Here is a 21,244-nt window from a genome sequence, read left to right on the forward strand (position 1 = left end):
ACTGATGGTGACAGCTCTTTGGACTTCATATTGAGAGTTGACAGCAACCGATTCCAAACACAAATACCATACTTGAAATGAACTCTAGACCTTTTATCTGCTCCTTGTCAATGAAATAACGAACTCCCTTTATGAGGGAATAACATACACCTTGCCATGGAACAGCTGAGCAGCCAATTGTCCAATTACTTTTGGTCCCTTAAAAAGGAAGCCACATATAAAATGTATTGTAATTCCTACACCGTTCACCTGATTTGGATGTAAATACCCTGAAATTAAAGCTGAAAGTCTGCACTTAAAGCACATATTGATTGTTTCATTTCAAATCCATTGTGGTGGTATACAGAGCCAAAATGATGAAAATTGTGTCAATGTCCAAATACTTATGGACCTAACTGTAGAAATCAGAAGAAATTGCACTGTTGCGTATCAGTCAATTGTCCGTTTCCAAGGCAATGTTGAATAAAGGGAGTACATTTTGTTCTGCTAGTTTCTTGACCTGCTGTATGGACTAGTTATGTCATTTGTCTGTGCGTGATCAGTGAAGTATTAGGACACATTCTTTGTTTGTACGTCATGCCTGGATGATGGAATACATGACTTAAGTGCTGTGGTAGGAGAACTGGATGTAGAAACAGTCTTTCAAGCTAAACTAGACAATACAAACTATTAAGACATGATTCCCATAACCAGCTCAGCTTAGGCCCAAAGGATACAAACACTTGACCCATAGATTTAATTTATTTAGGTGAACTGTTTTTTTGTTTTTGTTTTTTTTACACATGTACATAATCAAAAAGGAAATCAGGAGAATTAAAATGCTACTATACGATAAACCCTTGTTATTTCTAAAATCATTTCTTAATATTTGACAAAAAGAAATTTAGATTTGTTATTAACACCATTTACAAGAGGGTAATGTACAGGCAGGCCTGGGGAGGGGATATATTTGCATAAGGAGAATTCTTGAGACAAAAATAAAAGGAGATGAGATTCTGTTTGCAAATTATATTTACACTTTCTTCCCTAGGATTTCAATCTCCAATTTACCCAGAGTGACGACACGATGAAATGTCTTAAAGAGTTAAAGAGGCGCAGTTCCACACCATAGAATGGTCTCCAAGACACAAATTAATAAAACCCTAAATTACAGCTGTTGTCACTTGATGTTAATTTATCTCTGTGGAAGACTCCTTTTAATACTTTTAGTCTTAATCTAGATCCAAGAAACCAGAATATTCAGATGAATACTCAGTTGAAGCCTATAAAACAGCTGGTAAATTAGACAGCTTCTCAGCACACAATTGTCTGATTTCTTAGAAACAGATTTTTGACAAGTCAAAAAGTGAAGATTTTCTTATTGGGCCTTGTAGTTTAGGATTAAGAATAATCTGTGATGGAAAAACGGAGCCTAAATGTTCATCTTTAATCCACCTATCCAGGAGGTAGGCTGTAACATCTTAGTGTCAACATTCTGGACACAAATCATTTCACACTTCCAGAATACTGTTAACTAGGATGTTATATAGTAATTGATGTGTCACAGTGACCCTATAAAACTAGGGGTAGACTTGCAGACACATTCATGTTCTTATATGTACCATTATAAATATAGGGAGCCATAAACCCCTTACAGTCGTTCATCCATTCACAGGTAAATGCTTGATGTGTTGAACCAAATGTCCTGTCTCAGTTTGTCAGTTTCATGGACACTTTTTAGCACCAAGATGGTATTCCAATCCATTTGACAATGCTGTGCTGCCAACAATATTGCTTTGCTATTCATAAAAATAATTCGGAGAGGGATTCATTTGATCTGAGAGATTCTAATGGTGTCCTCAGTAAGATAATAATACCTTCAACCATCTCACGTTACAAATCAAGACTCGAGATATTCAAATATCAGTCCAGGTGACAATCTTGGTGCTAGAAGGCCTTCTATGGGAGGCCACACCCTCTCCGTCTGCATGCTGCATGATCAGCAGAGGCCTTTTCAAAATAAAAGTGTCCAATATCTCAAGAGAACGCTTTGGGATACAGTCATCATAGGTGAGGCATGGTACGGTGGGAAAGATCTGCAGTAGTCCGGTGTCCCATGAATATGATGTCATAGAGGGCGGGCTTCCATGCATAATAGTTGAGGACATTCTGAGAGATGTGTAGGAGCAGCCTCTCTGGTTTGAGGCTGGAAACGTGGTGTCGTGCTAGTGCAAGGTCGATGGAGTAAGACCTAGCGTGCTGCTTCGGGGGCTGCCACACATGCACGCACGCTTGCACAGACCTTCCACACCCCCCCCCCCCCCCCCCCTCCCCGCCTATCGTCCCTCCTGTCTCTCCATCACTCCTGTCTCTCCATCACTCCTGTCTCTCCATCACTCCTGTCTCTCCATCACTCCTGTCTCTCCATCACTCCTGGCCAAAGCCCTCCGTCTCCTCGATGGCAAACATCAGCTTCTCCTTCAGCTGCTCGTAGCTCTTGTAGGGCGGCAGGTCCAGACGGTTAAAGCTGGAGAGAGAGAGGAGAGAAAAGAACCCAAACAGTCAGGCTTGTTTAGAGGTCAGCAACACACTTCCTGAGCCCCCCAGAGTTCTCAGTATTACAGAACTAATCGCTCTGATTGGACGCATTCTGCTCCATATGTTCCCCCTCCCCGGGCTCCCACTGGGTGCTGTATGTTTGGGACTGTTGTTGCGATGCCTGGTGGCATTCACAGTGGCTCATTCTTACCATGTGTGACTCCTGGGCAGCCAGTTCTCCTTCCCCACTTTCTCGATGCAGAACTTCTGGGGGCCGTTGCTCCCTGCAGAAACACAAGCCAGGGACAGATCAGACTCCTTCAGGGGGGAATCGGATCTTTAAAAGGACTGGAGCTACTTCTTGTTTATCGATGATTTTCATCAATACATAATATCAGATCGTTTCTGATCTAGACTTGTATCTGGCACAGCAGTGAGCACTGGGTTTGATTTCAATGAGTTGTAACTTATTTGATGAGACTGTTTCATAGGCTTCGGCATACAGGGGGTGAGGTAGATCTCCCAGCATGCCACCGTCTGCTGTGGTTCCCCTACTCACCCATGAGGTCAGCAAAACCTCCGACGGGCAGGCGACAGGTGCCGGTGACAAACTGCAGCAGCCTCATCCTCTTCTCATTGTCCATCTCTTTAATCAGCTGGGGGAGCGGGGGGGGAGGAGATCAGCAGACAAGGACAAGGCACATAGTCATTGGTGTCGGAGGCAAACATGGAAAGGGGGATTACGAAACAGAATCTCACAGCAGACCTCCGCAAAATACTATTTAGAAAAACGGCTGTGATTTTTCAACCTGTGCTTGATTGTTCTTGCCACAATGTAACCAATGAGCTGTTCTCCAAAAAAATAAATAAAAAAATAAATAAACCTAGCCCAGCCACTATGTAAAAAAAAAACGTTAGCAGTGCTAGTTTGGGCACAAGCCTGTCCCACCACAAGCTAGAAACTGACCTGCCAGAACCAGAGGATCTGCTTGCTGCTGCGGGCATAGTGTCTGTAGATGGTGTTCCTCTGCCAGTCAGCCAGATCTATCTCCTGCATCCCACACAGCATCACCTGGGAGGACAACAGACGTGCTCAGCAACAGCCCCACACACACTCCGGTTCAGCCTCTGTACCCTCTCTAAGGTCTATAAACATGTACACCATCAGCAGCAGCTCTGTTGATAAGCAACACACTGGTTAGAGGGCAAAGTGCAGATGGTGTCAGAAGACCAGCTACAGGACGGATGAGTTGACTTGTTCCACTCCCGTTACTTCATCCCTCCCTACCTCTTTTCTTTCCTCCCTCCCTCTCTTCAGCCCTCCCTCCCTCCCTCTCTTCAGCCCTCCCTGCCTCTCTTCATCCCTCCCTGCCTCTCTTCATCCCTCCCTGCCTCTCTTCATCCCTCCCTCCCTCTCTTCAGCCCTCACTGTCTCTCTTCAGCCCTCACTGCCTCTCTTCAGCCCTCACTGTCTCTCTTCAGCCCCCACTGCCTCTCTTCATCCCTCCCTGCCTCTCTTCAGCCCTCACTGCCTCTCTTCAGCCCCCACTGCCTCTCTTCAGCCCTCACTGTCTCTCTTCAGCCCTCATTGCCTCTCTTCAGCCCTCAATGTCTCTCTTCAGCCCTCACTGTCTCTCTTCAGCCCTCACTGCCTTTCTTCAGCCCTCACTGCCTCTCTCCGTTCCTCCCTCCCTCTTTACCTCCAGCTCTTTGGCATCAAAATACTGCAGGTACTGCTGGGGCAGGACCTCGTTGAAGCCTTCAAAAAAGGCCTGGGTCTGCTCCTCTACTCCCCGAGACAGCCTCCACTCGGCCACCAGCCTGGGGAACACACACACACACTTTGACTGACCTGATCATGTACTATTAAAACACAACAGGCACCAACACACCAGCCCTGCCTGATGGAGGCAAACCTTGCACACCACAAAGTACCAGAGAGCCACGCTGAAACACACTCCTTGAAGCACTAAGCTGCTGGTGAGGTCAGCTCACCTGATGTACTCCTCCTTGTTCTCCTCCGTCACCTGGAGGTCTCCCCCGTCAGGCTTCAGGTCGTGGGTGGTGACCTCACCCAGGATCTCCTTGTCTACCGAGAAGTACATCTCCAGACCACACTCCTCGATGTCGTTCTCCCTGAGGAACAGCACCCAGCAGGACGGATCATTCAGCAGGGGAGTACATCACAAAGTTCATTCTAACAGGGAACCTCATAGAATGGGTTTCACTACATTTACTAGAGCAGAATATTGTACCTGCAATAGGCTATGCATACTGTTATCTTCTTAAGTATAATGTATAATAATATGTAAAGCCCAAAAGTCTTGTTTAAAGTATTTTAATCAATCATTGAGGGCGGTCGAACTGCCCATGTGGTCTGTCAGGCGCGAGTCACTCACTTGATCCAGATGAGGGAGTTGTAGAACTCTGGGTCGATGGACTCCAGATCCTTCAGTGCCCAGGGCTTGTTCAGGATGCGCTTGTAGAAGGGCAGGGAGAACCCTGTGTCTATGAACTTCCCGTGGAACAGAGCCTGGAGGACAGACCAGGGCAGTGAGAGGGCGGGTGGGACTGGGTGAGGGTTTGTCAGTTATGTCGCAATAAAGAGACAAGCTTCTTTTCAGTGAGCATGTGTGACTGTGGAATGTGGGAAGGAATTGCAGATTTTATGAAAAGTGTGTCACAATTCAACACCACTTCCAAGAAGACAGCAAGATATCGTGGCTGAGTGTAGCCATTCAACACTAGCATATGGTCTGCCACAAGTCAAGTCAGGAGGGGATTTTATTATATTTTTTATAATTACCATGGCAATGAAGCGTCCTATGAACTTGAAGTACTTGAGGTGGTCAGGGTTGATGTAGGAGGCAGGGTTGATCTGGAGGCAGTAGTTGTCTTTCCCGGCATACTCAAACAGACAGTACATGGGGTTCAGCACCTCGTGAGACAGCAGGAAGAACCACTCCCTGCACAGGAAGTACACCATTATCACCTCCTCATTCTACCACTTAGCACTCCCAATGCAAACCACCAAACTCACTTCCTGTCAGAGAGGTACGCCTATGACAGGATGCTATCGCACATCCCCGATCGGAACATTACAAACAGCACTGGACCATTACACATTAGGTGCCTAGCCCTCACAGACTGAGGGAATCTGCTGTGACTAGGGATGCACATTTTGGAAAGAAATGCTGACCAATAACCGACACTTGTTAACGACCATTAAACGTTAACCGAGAAGATTAAAAGTGTAGAATGGATGAGTGTCTGTGACTCATTAAAAAAAATATATAACAACAAATGTTTTTCCCCCCTATAAGGGATTGCTTTTTAAATAGCAGCATAAACAACAACCAAAAAAACAAACAAACATGAATCTGAGAGCGCCCGAGAGTGCCGGCTGTAACATGACGACATGTCGCTAAATTGACAACACTGTTTAACCAATAGTATTAACCGGTAAACATTTGTATTTTCGGTTAACAGTTCCACGGTTAATCATGCCCATCCCTAGCTGTGACATCCCTAGCTGGGACATCCCTAGCTGTGACATCCCTAGCTGTGACATCCCTAGCTGTGACATCCCTAGCTGTGACATCCCTAGCTGTGACATCCCTAGCTGTGACATCCCTAGCTGTGACATCCCTAGCTGTGACATCCCTAGCTGTGACATCCCTAGCTGTGACATCCCTGGCTGTAACATCCCTAGCTGTGACATCCCTAGCTGTGACATCCCTAGCTGTGACATCCCTAGCTGTGACATCCCTAGCTGTGACATCCCTAGCTGTGACATCCCTAGCTGTGACATCCCTAGCTGTGACGCTTAGAGGGAGACTCGCCTGGCCACCCCTCCATAGTCGAGGCCTTCTTCTCCAGGGAAGATGATCCACAGTCTTCGACGCAGATCCTGCGCATTGAAGCTCATGATCTGAAACAAAACGATGCACAAAACGCGAGTTGGAACTGGAACCCACCCACAAGGACTGAACCCGTCTCATTCACTGGATGGGATGAAGCATTATCTATCGACAGAACTTCAAAGACTTACTTGTTGGAAGGAGTCCTCGAAAAGGGTTTTGCGCGTGACCGAGATCTTGATGTGCTGAGGCATTGACAGTTGCTGTGCACGAAAGAATCATCAGTGTCATTGAATGTTTCCAAACATGAGGAAGTGAAAATGAGTATGCTGTCATGAGCATTTTTAGTTTCTGTGACAAATTTGTAACTGTTTGTGTTAATGTTTCACAGAGTCAAGTCAGGGATGGTTACAAAGTGTTTGCATCAGCAATCAGACCTCCACTTTACTTCAGTGGTACGACGCTTACCTGACACCAGAATCTGAAATACTGGACTTTGGCTTTGAAGTCTCGAACATATGTAATCTGAGGCCCATTTTCACTGAGGAGAGATGTGGAGAGGCAGAATGAGATAAACAAACAGGAAGTTGCACATCCTGAAACACTGTACCTACTCTGATATCCCGAAAGCCATATTGTGAAACGTACTACTTCCGGAAACAACATGCAACGTAGCACCACACATTTAGACCCAATCGATTTAATTCATACTGCATGAGAGATTACCAGGTATAAACAGGGCATAATGAGCTTGAACACAAACCCATCATTTTACATCTCCACCACACCCTGGAGGAATTTACATCCAGCATCAGGGGAAAAACCACACTCTGTAGTGTCTAATGGCTACTCTACACAACAGCGCCATTTAGAAACAGAGCTACATATCAAATGAAATTCCTGCGAAGCTTAGTCACATGACGCAGGCTTGATGAGCAGGTGGAGAGCCAGCAGGCAGAGCCACAGTCAAATACTTTGAGACAGAACCGGTTCTTCCTGCTCGCAGTGAAGACATGGGCTTCCCAACCCAGCAGCTTAACAGACCACATCCTTGTGTTTATAAGTCAACACCAGAGCCAACTGTTGCTAAGCTAATCATTTAGCACAAACAAAAAAGACCGATCTTGTGACACCGAGAGTCACTTTAAAAGACGTGTTGGGGCTGTTTCCTCGAAGGAGAAACCTACTAGGAGTACTTAAGGTTTACTGATGCCAACTATCTAGGACTGGACTGGCAGTTAGATAGAGGAGGTTTAAGAGTCTATGAGCCTGTCTGTCTGTCTGTTTATCTACGAGCCTGTCTTTCTACGAGCCTGTCTGTCTGTCGGTCTGTCTATGAGCCTGTCTGTCTACGAGCCTGTCTGTCTACGGGCCTGTCTGTCTACGAGCCTGTCTGTCTACGAGCCTGTCTGGCAGTCTGGCAGTGTACTGCAGGCTGGTGGGGACGTACAGTGAGGATTTTCCTGTGCGAGGGTCTATGTAGGTTGTGGATCTCCTGTTGTGGTCCACAAAGTAGGGGATGCCAGCCACCGTGAACCTCATCTCCCAGCCCTCTGGCAGGGCCTGCTCATTCAGCAGCCTGGGGGGGGAGGGGGAGAGCTCTGTCAGGACACCATAACACAATATGCTGCCTAATCAACAGTTAAACTGAACACAACATCAATGGATGCCGCATCTTAACAACCATACAACTGGATACAAACAATCCATACAGCTGGCACACACACACACACACACACTCACCCCTGTGTACGTGGATCCTCCCACTGCGTGGTCCGTGTGGGGTGATGTACAAAGTACACTCTCCCAGTGCTGTCTGTCCGTTTCTCTGGAAACACACACATACATCGTTTTAGTTTCTCAAGGGAGAACACTCAAACACAATCTCTAAGATTCACATATTTTTCACCACCAGCATCCGACAGTGCAGAATTTGCCATTTTATTTGTGTTTCAAACATGTTTGTGTGTGGAGTAAGTGAGTAAAGGTCTTACCCCATCCATGCGGCAGAGGGCCTAGGGGGTCAAACTCCTTATTCTGAGCTGGAACTTGATCCTGCGATTTCACAAAGACACATTGTAGCTCAGAACAACAATCCGGCCAGAACGATCGTCAGCCTCCAGCACACAGTTGCTAACCATCATTGCTGCTCTAACCCTGCTGCCTGTCCCCTCAGAGGAGGCTAGGTAGACCCTGATGCGTCTGAGTCATGGAGAAACACTCACCCCGAAGATGAACCTCTGGTTGAACTGCTGCATGTGTCCCTGCAGCTGGCTGCGCTGGTGCTGCCACTGCTCGTAGTTACGCACCGTCTCCATGGTGGGGCGCTGCCAGGTGGTGGTGCGAGTCATGTGATCCACGAAGTAGACGCGGCCCATGGGGTCCACGCGGCGCTCCCAGCTGCAGCACACCAGGAACACCAGACAACACAGCTTCGGGTTAGGGGGGGGTTCACTGTCTGCTATCTCCACATTTACATTTATTCGCTTTTATCCAAAGTGACTTCCAAGAGAGAGCTTTACAAAAGTGCATAGGTCACTGAACATAACAACGAGATAGCCCCAAACATTGTGGGTAGCCAAACATGAAGCATACATTGTGAAAAGCAAATAAGTCCCATAGGGAAGAACCATAAGAGCATGTAGTTAGACAAGTTACTATTAAACAGCATTACAATTAAAAGTGCAAGAGTGTACCTGTGGAAAAAAGCAAGCAACAATAATATATTTCAAAGCGCGTACAATCATTTTAAGTCAGTTACAGCAACAAGTCTCTCAATAAGAGTCATTGTGATCCTGGAGGAAACTTATCTCTACATGTACATTCTCTGCCTTTTTTTTGTACTGTACGTGCTGCTATGACAGAATGTTTCGCTTGCCACTTCCTGCTCCAGCGCCCACAGAACCGAGCAGACAGGAGGAAGAGCGTGCTGTGTAGGTGCTGGCATGATAGTTAATGCAAATGTTTCAAACTGAGCAATGTTTCATTTCATTGTACTGCTGTGTTACCTGCAGTAATGTTGTTGAACAAAGCAGTGAATCTTATGATGGGTGGTGGTCAATGAACGTGTGATATTACCATGCTCATGTGAATATGTGTTTTTACCCAGAAGGCAGGGGTTCAGGACGTTCCCATGTTGTCCTCTTCTCCACGTGGTCGACGAAATAAAGCCTGCCACTCTGGTCCACTCTCTGCTCCCATCTGACACACACACACACATCATCCTCTCAACATACTGCATTGCATAAGAGACATTAATACCCTATTATATGAACTATTACAGATGCCTTTGGTTCACCAAACTACCTAAAGACAGAAGGCCCATGTTTTTATCTGACCCTCCTGTCCTTTAAGTACCCTGGGAGTACACACTGTTCACCAGTCTTACCCTGGGGGCATTGGGCCTGTGCTGGCAGGGGCGAGTCCAGGAGGACCAGGGGAGATTCCGGGTGGAGGTCTGGCTGCAGGGGCTGGAGCCCCATAGGCAGGGGAGGGGACCCCCGGAGCTGGGGCTCCAGAGGCTGGGGCTCCAGAGGCTGGGGCTCCCGGTGCTGGGGTTCCTGGGGCTGGGGGCTGGTCCTGGGCTGGAGGAGGCTCTGGGCCTGAGGACGCTCTGGAGGCAGAGGCCCGGACCGGGGTGTTGGATCCAGAGGGACCTTCGCTGCCGTCTGTCGGTATGGAGCCGTTGGAGGATGCTATCATGGGGAGGGAGGTGGAGAGAGAGAGAGACAGTGAGAATCAGCGAGTGAGTGCTGTCCATTTCTCCCACAGTGTGAGTTCTGGACCATGTCTGACAGTTCACCTGGGGAGGGGGTGGGTCTCCGTGGGGTGGGGGGTGGGGGTCTGGAGGGCCGAGGGGGGCGGAAGGGCTTGGAGCCCCCTGCAGACAGTGAGGGAGACCCCGTACCATTCACGGCCCGGCGGCCGCCAGGGGACGACCTGTGCTCCACGACGTCCACAGCTGGAGAGCTGTCTCGACTGCCCCTGTCACAAACACAGCGCTCACGTTAGGGGCCGGCCGAAACACACCGCAGGTCACAGTGTCCTATTCACTCAGGCGTACACAATTAGAAGTTCAAAGCATTCAAATGTAATTGAAGCTACTCCCATCCTTCTCTCCTTCCCTACCTGACACCATGTTGATCTCCATTGTACTGGGACTCCCCATTGGCTGTACCTGAGGAAGAGGGCAGTGTCGTTAGAGTGAACTGTCCCCTTTCAAGCAAGCGTCTTCCAAGCTGCACAACCATCTCTTCAGGCAGCGAACTGTCCCTTTAAGACGTGCCCCAGCACTGACTCACCCTGGTGGCTGGCCTCTGCGGAGGAGAACATCTCAGGGTCCACCGTCATGCCGTCCAGACAGACAGACAGGTCGCCCACCAGGTCCATGTGGTCTCTGTCTGTACTCAGCTGCAGAGTCTGCACCACCTCCGAGACTGGAGCACAGGGGTGGGGGCGGGGCAGAGCAGAGCAGGCTAGGTTACCACAACGACGACAACTACAGCTACGACACAACTCTTAACAGACCAGAAAGCCGGATAGATGGTGAGACAAAGGCCTGAGTGCTTGTCAACGGTCTCCCTGACAGCATGTGACCATCAGTTTCTCAATCATCTGCAGTTGGTCATCTGCATGCATCTGCTGGCCAGCCAGCCAGCCTGGACCTGAATAGAGCCTTTATGAGCGGGGAAAGTAGCCTGATCTGATCGGTAACCTGATCAGTGACATCACACGCCTACACTCACTCACTCAGACAAACACACACACTACGAGTCTGTACTTTTACAATGCAGCCTCAAATGATCCAATGTTCACATATGGAAAAGTCAACCTGGAAGTCACATGGTATCCAGGAAATGCACACTCTAGAATTTTACATAGACAAGAAAATATCCCTGAACAACGACAGCGTGGGAACAGGTTGGACCGTACTGAAACTCCCAAGATGGAAAGACACAGTGAGGGGTTTGAGATCCTGCAGGTGGAACTCACTCTTCATGTCATTGTTCTTGAGGGTCTCGCTGACCTCCAGGGTCGCTACTCCCAGCAGCACGTCAGACTTCAGCGTCTGGTGGCTCCACACACGGAACACCAGCTTGCTGAAAGGAGTGACGATCCTGTAGAGGGAGGATGAACGCAAAACACTATATGACTATTCAAAAACATTACATCAAATAGCAAATATGCATAAACATATAGTGATGATCAGGTCAGATCATCAGTCTATATTTTCAGGTAAGAAGATTCTACATCCTCCACCACATAATATGGGCCGCTTGAAAATGCACACTTCCACAAACAATTGCAACAAGGATGGATCAGAATCAGAAGAATCAGAATGGGATTCATTCGCCATGAAAGTTTGCACAGACAAGGAATTTGCTTTGGCAGGAAGGTGCATACAATAAACATATAGGGACCTAAAATGTAAATATGTGGACTATCTATACTACGGGTACATAAACTAGCAGTACTAGTACTAGATCAACAGCAACTATCCGAACCGCAAGATCATATCCCACATAATCTATAAGGAAGTGCCTCTATTTCTACTGTGAGAGGGTGTAAACAAACAACTGGGAATTCTCCCAGGGAAGGCAATGTCAGTGCCGCACACATCAGAGTACACATTAAGGCCCCTCACACCTCTGCATGAAACAGCAGTGAGGCCGGAGAGGCCAGGGGGAGAGCCTCTACCCTGAGGACTGTGGACTGTGTTTCCTCAGCTAAAACAAGAGGACAGTCATAGTGTGGCTGCGTAAGTAAAGTGTCGACACATACACCTCTCTACACAGTTGGATATTACAACTCAGTGATATGTTAAGGGCTGTATGATGTATCGATCGAAAAGAAGCATAAAAGCTAGAATTTAGTGGGACCACACAGAATCAACCTATAGGTTTTCACTTACGATAACTGGCTAAACATACAAAGTGAAGATCAGGAGTGTTTTACGTTCACAGTTAAGATTTTAAGTTGCATACAGGGGGATACTCCAACTGAAATATTACAAGACAACATACTGTACATATACGTTACATACAGTCTAGGTTAACGTCACACAACTTACACTGTGAGAGGCTGTTTCCATTTGGGACTGTGGGTGTTGTTGCATTTCTCTGTCTTCTTGGACTGGCCATCCACAGCAACCTCCACATACGGACTGGGCCCAAACCAGTTCTTCTTGTTATCTTTCAGTTTGGCTGATAGCACTGAAACAGTGAATGAGTCCAGTGTTAGGAGTTTACCTTCTACAGGAGCTAAGCTGGATGTTAGCCTGACCTCTCTAGGGCCAGCTAGCCTGACCTCACCCAGCTTTACGAGCACTGGCAAATGCTCCCTCTGCTATACTTTTATGACCCTCTCTGGAACAACACACAGCTCCCTGCTGGCTCCCTGCTTTGTTAAGGACGACTGAGCCTGAGTTAGAACCATGCACACCCCCCTGCATCAGCACTGTGCAGCTGAACTTAAAGCCAAGCTTTAAACTCATTTATCTATACTTGGGGAGTCAGGTGGCTGAGCGGTGAGGGAATCGGGCTAGTAATCCGAAGGTTGCCAGTTCGATTCCCGGTCATGCCAACTGACGTTGTGTCCTTGGGCAAGGCACTTCACCCTACTTGCCTCGGGGGAATGTCCCTGTACTTACTGTAAGTCGCTCTGGATAAGAGCGTCTGCTAAATGACTAAATGTAAATGTTAATGTAAATGTACTTAACAGCACGTATTCCCAATTAACAAACATTTTTGTAGTCGAGCAGGAGAAAACCTACCTATAATTTGCAGTTGTGCCTTCATTGGGTGTCCATTGGCCGTGCCTGTTTTAGGAATAGCACCACTGGCCATGACATAGGACTGGGTGAGTCTTTCTGCAACACAACACGGATCACATCAAATCAACCACCAGCCACCCATAAAACACATTCCATGCAAGGTCTGTTGTAACACCTCCAACTCAGCTACATCTGCTTGATGCCATATCTCTCCTTCACTGTTTTGTTGGTAGGGTTCTTCACAATCATAATCCAATCAAACATATTGGACATTGAAAGTCATAAAATGTATCTGAATGTACAAAGATCACACTCTGTAATCTGTTATTAACATCTTTCATTTTCATGAAAGCTAATAAAAGAAACAGGGATTTAAAATATATAGCCTAGGCAGGCTTGAGCAGGACTGGAATCCAGCAGGTATCGATCATAAACAATCAGCTGTAAGGCTAATAATAAATGCCTGCGTAGTAGACGTTTGCTATTAGTCACTAGTATTCTAAAACATAGTGCTTTTGATTGAACCTTAATTCAAGTTGTACAGGTTGTACAGCCTGATCACAATACAAGCAATTATCGTCATTGTCTCATGGGACAAACAAGTTTACAAATCAATACAGTCAGTGGAAACTTTGATTTGGACATATGGTTTGGTCCCTTTGGGAACTACCATCTGTGATAGCTGGCTATCACTGGTAAGGTGATAAGTGCTCAAGGGATAGTCAAAGTTAAGACTGACATCTGGATTTGTGCATTCATCTTTTCTGGAACATGGTCACAACCTCAATGTGGCAGTCAATTATGCATGGCCCTGCTCTCCTGTCTCTCCAGTGTACATGACTGAGGACAGCTCTGGATAAACTTTCTCTTTGGCTGCAGTCTCAGGGTTAATAATTTATCACTTAGTGATGTGGCTGTGCCCACAGTGCATGATTTATCTTGACTGACTGGCCAACTACGTACCTGCCTGACTGTCTGCTTGTGTGTTTTGCCTCTGTTAGTCTGTCAGTCTATGAACCTAAGTGTCAGCAAATGGAGGAATCTTTCATCTGAACCCAGTCAGAGATTATCATATAGATCACTCAATCACTATCAACTATGGGATTAGCTCTGCGTAAGGGGGTGTGTGAGTTGTTGATTCAGCATAAAGTTTCTGATGTACCAATCTCTAATTGTTTTCTTAACAATAATAACTCTACGCAACAATAATTATATAAAAATCATCCATTTACTTTTTGCTACGTATGACGCCAGTAGTGGAACAACCCTGGTTCTGGACTACAGTATTTTTCAGCGGTGAAAGCAAGCTGCACTAGCTAAGCCAACCAATTTACATTTAGCCAAGTGAAAACAATCAAGTTGATGACAAAACTCGATCGTTAGAATCCTACTGCTGAACCCCAGGTATCAACAACAACCAACTGGTGTTAACATTCTCTTCAGTAGCCAAAAGGCAACCGTCAGAGCACAGAGGAACATTAGAGACAACTTTCATTCAGTATATCAAGCTATGGCTAACTTGTTTCACTAAGACAATCTTACACTGTAAAATTCATGCTAGTAATCGTTGGGTGGCTATTTCACGACTTGTGGGACAAGGAAATAGGCAAACACGGCTAGCTAAGGTGGCTAGCTAACGCTTAGATCACCAGACCAGATATATAGTTGCACCACCAAAACACCTTTAGGTTCAGAACAAATTAAATATTGAAGCTGTGCTGTTTACAAACTGATATGTCAGCACATAAATATGTCAGCAGACATACTAGCTACTGTGTGAGCTCTGACAGGATGAATTGGGTGCTAACCCAACTAATGTGGCTGAGTTGTTGTGCCGCTGTGTTAGCTCGCAAGCTCGTGTCATGGCTGATCAGGCTGGTCGAGCTAGTTAGCTAGCTATTCAAGGAGTGTGAACTCTGCGTTTCGAGTCAGTAAGGACCTTCCGCATCGCACGTATTACTTACCCGTTTTAGGTGGTAGATTAGGTTCCAGATGTAATGAAACAGTCAACTTTTCCTCAAATCTCAGACTGTCATCCTCCTTTAGAGGATTCACTTCAAGGAACACGAAAGTTCCACCAGATTCGTGGTCATGTCACGTGACCGAAACAAGGTGAGGCGCAGGCTAGGGTTGCCAATTTCTCAAATCTATCCCCCAATCCTGGTGTCTGAAACCCCCACAAGGAGACAGGTATGTGTGTAAAGTAAACTAACCACTGAGATTCAAGTTTAGTCAATCTGGAAATCTAAGGAAATTTCTTAAACACACTTCACGATCCTCATATGTGTGCAATCTTGAAACCCATGTAAGACATACAAAGGCTAGAGGGTTTGTTTTGGGAGACTCATCTATTAGTTAACCAGAAGAGGGCAGTATTTTTCGGGGAACCAAGTGATTTAGCCCATAGCATACATGTTGACATATAGAAAGGTTTAAATCTTTGGTTTAGCCAAAACGATAAACTCACCAATCGCCGTCTGTGTTCAAAAGCAAGGACATCAACACCAGTTGCCAGTTTCTTGACACAGTGAAAATTTACAAGCAGTGAGTCAACTTACTCCAACAAATAACCTCTTAAGTAACAATAACAGCACAACCTCTAATCTCTTAGTCAAATATCGGAAGCAGTCTGGGATAAGTATGGGACGAATCTTTCCTGGATATTACGTTTACCAAACTATATTAAATAATATATTTAGTTGATGAGAAAATACATAATTTTTGGAGAGAGTAAAACAGAAAACTACAGTACCCTTCGACATGCACTAAACACTGATGCATTGTGGGTACTTAGTTGGAAATCACATTTGGATCCAGCATGGCAGGAAAGCAGAAAAGGTAGCTATAAGACTAACGCTCTAAAACGTTTAATTGGTGACTCATTACAACTTAGTAAATCAGGATATTCAAGCTAAAAACAACGGATCTGTGTCAGCCTGTCTTTGAATTCTCATTCATGTGTTGTGGAGTTGTTACTAATGTCTTAGTAGCAAGCTAGCTAGCTAGCTAACCAACACTGTCTATGGGTTGCTAGCTACATTTAGCTAATCTTAGTTCTGACAGAGTTTAAAGTAACGTTTTAGCGAAGAGTATGGTGGTTGTCCTCAGGGGATGTACTTTGTGAGTATTGTGAGTGTCCTTTTCGTTTAATAAACTGTGTTTCGACTTTGCTGTAGGAAGCTAGAGGACTTAAGCGTGGATGAGTTCCTGCTGTCTGGATTTGACTCCGCATGCGAGGAAGATTCTGAAGATGAAGCTCCCACCCAGAATGCACAGAAGAAGAAAAAAGCTAATTCTGCGAAATCTGCAGCTAAAGAGAAGTGAGTGTCCCTTCCCGATGGAATTATTTTCAATACATCGATCAACGTTTTGGTTTGTTATTCAACGTCTACTGTGTGTTTCTAATAGTGATGTTGTGAAGAAAGGCAAGGCATCCCAACACAAGGACCAGCTGTCCAGATTAAAGAGTAAAGATCCCGAGTTCTACAAGTTCTTGGAGCAGAATGACCAGACTCTGCTCAACTTTGACGACACAGACAGCTCGGAAGATGAGGAGGAGAGGAAATACCACACACTGCCCAATCAGCTGGAGGTAAGGACCCTGTCTGTCCCCCAATAATATCTTGTATCTCTTTCCAGTTTTGAGGTGTTGTATGTATAGGCTCAAAAGATACGATGTATATTGATTTGTCACATCAGGAGGCCAGTTCGGATGACGAGGAAGAACAAGGCTCTGCACCAAAATCCCAAAAGGCCGTGGAGGCCATCAAAGTCACAGATAAAATGGTGGAAGACTGGCGAGCAGCTCTCAAGGTAGCACTTGTCAACCAGTTAGCATTACCCCTCGCTACATCAGTGTAGCATTTTTTTAACTGTTGTGCAATGAAGCTTGTGCCTCATGTGTTCCAATCCTTGTCTGACCCCAGGAGGAGCCCACACCCCGCCTCTTCAGAGAGATTACCCAAGCCTTCAAGGCTGCCGTGGCAACCACCAAAGGAGAGGCGGGAGAACCGTGTCGATACAAAGTAGCTGACAGCTCAGGTAAAGAATACAACAACATGTTTGCATATCCTCATGAGAAATGAAAAATGAGATTTCACGAATAAAGTGACACAGCATAATATACATGTGTAGACCTAGCTAATGTTTCCTGGTATCATTCAGCATACGCTGCCGGTACGAGTCGCCACTGTAAACATGTTTGCTTGTGTGTCCTCCCGCAGTGTTCAATGCCCTGGTGCTGTTCTGTATCAGAGATGTGTATGTGGTCCTACAAAGGATGCTGAACCTCAAACCAGACAAAGACCAGAAGAAGTGAGTTGAGATGACGATTACACTCTATAGTCACTGTGTTCTTACTGTTAAGGTGGTCCAAAGCATACCTGTCGGACACTTCCTTTTCTTTCAGGCCAGTGCTTCCATCGTCTAGCCCAAAATGGCAGAAGAACATGGTGGACATAAAGATGTACCTCAGTGGGATCGTCCAGGTCTGTCCTGAATGTCAGCCGCTGTTGCATTAGACCAGCTGGTTTTGGTTTCTCCAGTCTGGATCTCTGTCCTCCCCGTGCGAGATTTCCCGCTCGCTCGCTCACTCACCGCTCTCTCTCCTTCCGCTTTTCCTTCCATAGCTGCTGTCGTGTCTCACAGAGGCAACGGTCATCAGTGCTGTCCTGAGGCACGCAAACCAGCTGGTGCCATACTACCTGTGTCTGCCCAAGCAGTGCCGACACCTGCTGAAGGTGAGCCCCGCTCCTGACTAGAAAGGAGAGTCCAGAAGAGGGGGGGGGGGTGGATGAGAGAATAGTAGTGGAAAGGGGAGATGGTGAGTTTCAGGGGTGGAAAGGGGAGATGGTGAGTTTCAGGGGTGGAAAGGGGAGATGGTGAGTTTCAGGGGTGGAAAGGGGAGATGGTGAGTTTCAGGGGTGGAAAGATGAAGGGAACACCTTCCGAGCATCGTCTCCATCTCTCTGTTGGCAGCAACTGATCAAGCAGTGGAGCACAGGGGAGGAGATCAGCAGAGTCCTGGCCTTCCTGGCCCTCAACAAGATCTGCAGACACAAACAAGACACGTACCTTAACCCCATCCTCAGGGTGAGTCGTCTGTTTTGAACCTTCTTAACTCCACATGGGTGCTGTTGGAAGGTGACCTGATACATTTTTGTCATCAATTGCAATTATGGATAACATTTCTGAAATATGAATACAGGTGTTAACTTGAATCGTTAACTTACCAAACCAAGGCCCATAGCAGTGTGCACATGACAATGCTTTGCATTATATCATTGGTCCATAAAGGCATTCCTGGTCATTCCAGGTTTCAACCTCATCTCTTCTCTTCCCCCAACAGCAAATGTACATCTCCTACGTTCAGAACTGTAAGTTCACCTCGCCCAATGTGCTGCCTCTCATCAACTTCATGCAAAGGACCCTGACTGAGATGTACTCACTGGACACGCAGGCCTCTTACCAGCATGGATTCATCTACATACGACAGCTGGCCATCCACCTGAGGAACGCCATGACCATGAAGAAGAAGGTCAGGACACTGCAGGCACACACACACACACACGCACGTGTAGACATGGTACAGCTACCCAAACACACACTCTTTTTATGTTTATGTGTATCCGTACCCAGGAGTGCTGCTCTATGTTCTGTGTGTGATCTCATGTCAGGCGTGTTTTGTGATTGTGTTCTCCAGGAGACATACCAGTCTGTGTATAACTGGCAGTTTGTCCACTGCCTGTATCTGTGGTGTCGTGTGCTCAGCACCATCCACCCCAGCGACGTCCTCCAGCCTCTCATCTACCCTCTGTGCCAGGTCATAGTGGGCACCATCAAGTGAGTGCACGCATGCACATGTGTTTTCTACACATCTTACTATGTTTAGACATAGTCTAATTGGAGCAAAAATGTGAAGCGTTGGAATTAGAAAGCTATTCAATTATAAACTGTTAATTTAGAAGCATACAATTTAGTCAGTTTGAAGCTTTTGAAGTCGCTAGCTAAAACGTATCGATGCCAAATGAGGCGTGTTTAGTCTGTGGTGCTCGTCACCTGCAGGGGGCAGTGCTGACCACTGGATGTCTCTTGTGTTTTCCTGCAGGCTGGTGCCCACCTCACGGTACTACCCTCTCAGGATGCACTGTGTGCGAGTCCTCACCCTTCTCTCTGGCAGCACCGGCACCTTTGTGCCCGTGATGCCCTTCCTCCTGGAGGTATGGGACCTGCCAACAGATGACCATCAGGGTTTACATTTACTTTTAGTCATTTAGCAGACGCTCTTATCCAGAGCGACTTACAGTAAGTACAGGGACATTCCCCCGAGGCAAGTAGGGTGAAGTGCCTTGCCACACAACGTCATTTTTCACGGCCGGAAATCGAACCGGCAACCTTCTGAATAATAGCCCGATTCCCTAACCGCTCAGCCATCAGACTCATGGTCCCCTCCCAGGTCCCCACTCCCAGGTTATGGGAGTGATCCCCACCCCTCAGGCCCAGCGCCTGTCAGTTATTGTCCCGTCGTACACATCATCTGGTTTAGTTTCAGGAGGCAGACAATCCCAGTAGCCGTTGACATGTTATGTCAGTTGTTGGTAGAAAAACCTTCAATTGTATTTTCAGACAGCTTGGCCTTTTAAATTACCAAATAAAAGGAGGGTGGGAAATGCATTTGGCTGGATGTGTGTGCGTGTGCATGCATGAGTATGAAACACCTTTTTATATTAGACCAAGACACCAACTGCCAACGTTTCCCTTGATGTGTCGTGGAGCCTGGTGTGTGTCAAGTGTGTGGCCGTGGTTTGGTCTGTGTGTTGGTGTGAAACCCTGTTGTGGTTTGAAGCAGAGTAGTGGTGTTACAAAAACGACTTGTTACTCTGCTTCATGGGATTGGTCACTCTTGGTCTGGTGTGAGTGTGTATCTGTATGTTTGTGTGTGAAGGCCCTGACCAGAGTGATAAAGGCTAACTGCAGTTGATGTTCTGTTCCTAACGCATTTTAGAGACCACATCCTCTGTGCTGATGGCGTAGCCCTCCTCCTCTGCCCCCTTTCCTTCAACGCACTCGCGCTCGCAGTCAAAGACCCCCTAGCAGCAAGCCGTGTTTATTTGTGACACACACCATTTCCTGTGTTTTTTTCCCCCCTTTACTGTTTCCCTCGTTAAAGGTAGGCGGAGGTTTGCTGCTACTGTTTTAATTAGAGCAGCAGAAGCTGTGTGTGTGTGTGTGTGTGTGTGTGTGTGTGTGTGTGTGTGTGTGTGTGTGTGTGTGTGTGTGTGTGTGTGTGTGTGTGTGTGTGTGTGTGTGTGTGTGTGTGTGTGTGTGTGTGTGTGTGTGTGTGTGTGTGTGTGTGTGTGTGTGTGTGTGTGTGTGTGTGTGTGTGTGTGTGTGTGTGTGTGTGTGTGTGTGTGTGTGTGTGTGTGTGTGTGTGTGTGTGGGTGGGTGGGTGGGTGGGTGGGTGGGTGGGTGGGTGGGGCAAGCTAGCGCACACTCGCATCTCCAAGGGGGGTGTATGATTTGGAGCTTCCTGCTTGTGTGTCAGTGAGGGGAGTGTGTGTTTTGTCTGTGAGTTTGTGTGTGTGTGTGTGTGAGTGTATCAGGTCTGGCCCATGCCTTCCCACTTCCCCCCAGCTCCCCCGCAGACCACCACCACATCCTATGTTTGTACAGACAGCACCGGCCAGGAGCGCTCCGCTTGCTGAGCGCAAACGACCACACACACACAAACACACACACTGCAGATGTACAAGGACAGAAATAAGCATGCACAAATGAAATGTACACCAAGAGTATCCCTTTGAATTCTCCGGCAAGACGAATGTCATGTGTTGTGCTGTTATTGTTACTGCTTAACTGGGTGTCGTTTCTGTGTGTTTGTCCTACAGATCATTCAACAGGTGGACTTCAACAAGAAGCCAGGCCGCATGAGTGCCAAACCCATCAACTTTGCAGTGATTCTGAAACTCAGCAATACCAACCTTCAGGAGAAGGCTTATAAGGTGACGACACATTGGCTAAGCAGCCATATTAAACATGAATACCTCCAGTATGGTGGGAAGGGAAGACCATAGAATAAGCTATTTTAGCACGCTGG

The 21,244-nt window shown here is 46.8% G+C and overlaps 2 protein-coding genes across 2 annotated transcripts in view; one reads left to right on the forward strand and one right to left on the reverse strand.

Annotated features, from left to right (window-relative positions):
• Positions 1-1,407: 1,407 nt before the first annotated feature.
• Positions 1,408-15,252, reverse strand: LOC136945408 (E3 ubiquitin-protein ligase Itchy-like). Its single transcript, XM_067239192.1, has 24 exons — positions 15,114-15,252; positions 13,150-13,245; positions 12,448-12,589; positions 11,370-11,494; positions 10,679-10,813; positions 10,506-10,554; positions 10,180-10,361; positions 9,766-10,072; positions 9,483-9,578; positions 8,603-8,777; positions 8,372-8,432; positions 8,121-8,205; positions 7,828-7,956; positions 6,846-6,918; positions 6,569-6,640; positions 6,360-6,448; positions 5,324-5,483; positions 4,917-5,050; positions 4,513-4,653; positions 4,218-4,338; positions 3,485-3,589; positions 3,077-3,173; positions 2,729-2,801; positions 1,408-2,506 (listed from the first exon to the last, which is right to left on the reverse strand). Exons 2-24 carry the CDS (start codon positions 13,220-13,222, stop codon positions 2,407-2,409), a joined length of 2,724 nt encoding a protein of 907 aa, XP_067095293.1. The 5' UTR covers positions 13,223-13,245; positions 15,114-15,252; the 3' UTR covers positions 1,408-2,406.
• Positions 15,253-15,923: 671 nt separating this feature from the next.
• noc2l (NOC2-like nucleolar associated transcriptional repressor) overlaps positions 15,924-21,244 on the forward strand; it is an 11,519-nt gene continuing 6,198 nt past the window's right edge. Inside the window, exons 1-13 of the mRNA XM_067239193.1 lie at positions 15,924-15,987; positions 16,326-16,469; positions 16,558-16,741; positions 16,849-16,962; positions 17,076-17,190; positions 17,373-17,463; positions 17,558-17,636; positions 17,778-17,888; positions 18,127-18,240; positions 18,497-18,685; positions 18,851-18,990; positions 19,256-19,367; positions 21,036-21,149. Of these exons, the coding sequence (XP_067095294.1) occupies positions 15,968-15,987; positions 16,326-16,469; positions 16,558-16,741; positions 16,849-16,962; positions 17,076-17,190; positions 17,373-17,463; positions 17,558-17,636; positions 17,778-17,888; positions 18,127-18,240; positions 18,497-18,685; positions 18,851-18,990; positions 19,256-19,367; positions 21,036-21,149 (1,527 nt within the window). The 5' untranslated portion in view covers positions 15,924-15,967. The remainder of the gene's footprint in view (positions 15,988-16,325; positions 16,470-16,557; positions 16,742-16,848; positions 16,963-17,075; positions 17,191-17,372; positions 17,464-17,557; positions 17,637-17,777; positions 17,889-18,126; positions 18,241-18,496; positions 18,686-18,850; positions 18,991-19,255; positions 19,368-21,035; positions 21,150-21,244) is intronic.

The sequence above is a fragment of the Osmerus mordax genome, chromosome 7 (assembly GCF_038355195.1).
Source record: "Osmerus mordax isolate fOsmMor3 chromosome 7, fOsmMor3.pri, whole genome shotgun sequence".
In the NCBI taxonomy this organism is placed as follows: domain Eukaryota; kingdom Metazoa; phylum Chordata; class Actinopteri; order Osmeriformes; family Osmeridae; genus Osmerus; species Osmerus mordax.

What these genes read in the sequence shown, in the direction of transcription:
- LOC136945408 (XM_067239192.1), bottom strand. Translation starts at nt 13,222, where the DNA reads ATGGCCAGTGGTGCTATTCCTAAAACAGGCACGGCCAATGGACACCCA. An exon ending in CGCAGAGGCCAGCCACCAGG is followed by an intron (nt 10,555 to 10,678) that starts GTGAGTCAGTGC and finishes CCTCTTCCTCAG; the next exon opens with GTACAGCCAATGGGGAGTCC. An exon ending in AGGTTTTGCTGACCTCATGG is followed by an intron (nt 2,802 to 3,076) that starts GTGAGTAGGGGA and finishes GTGTTTCTGCAG; the next exon opens with GGAGCAACGGCCCCCAGAAG.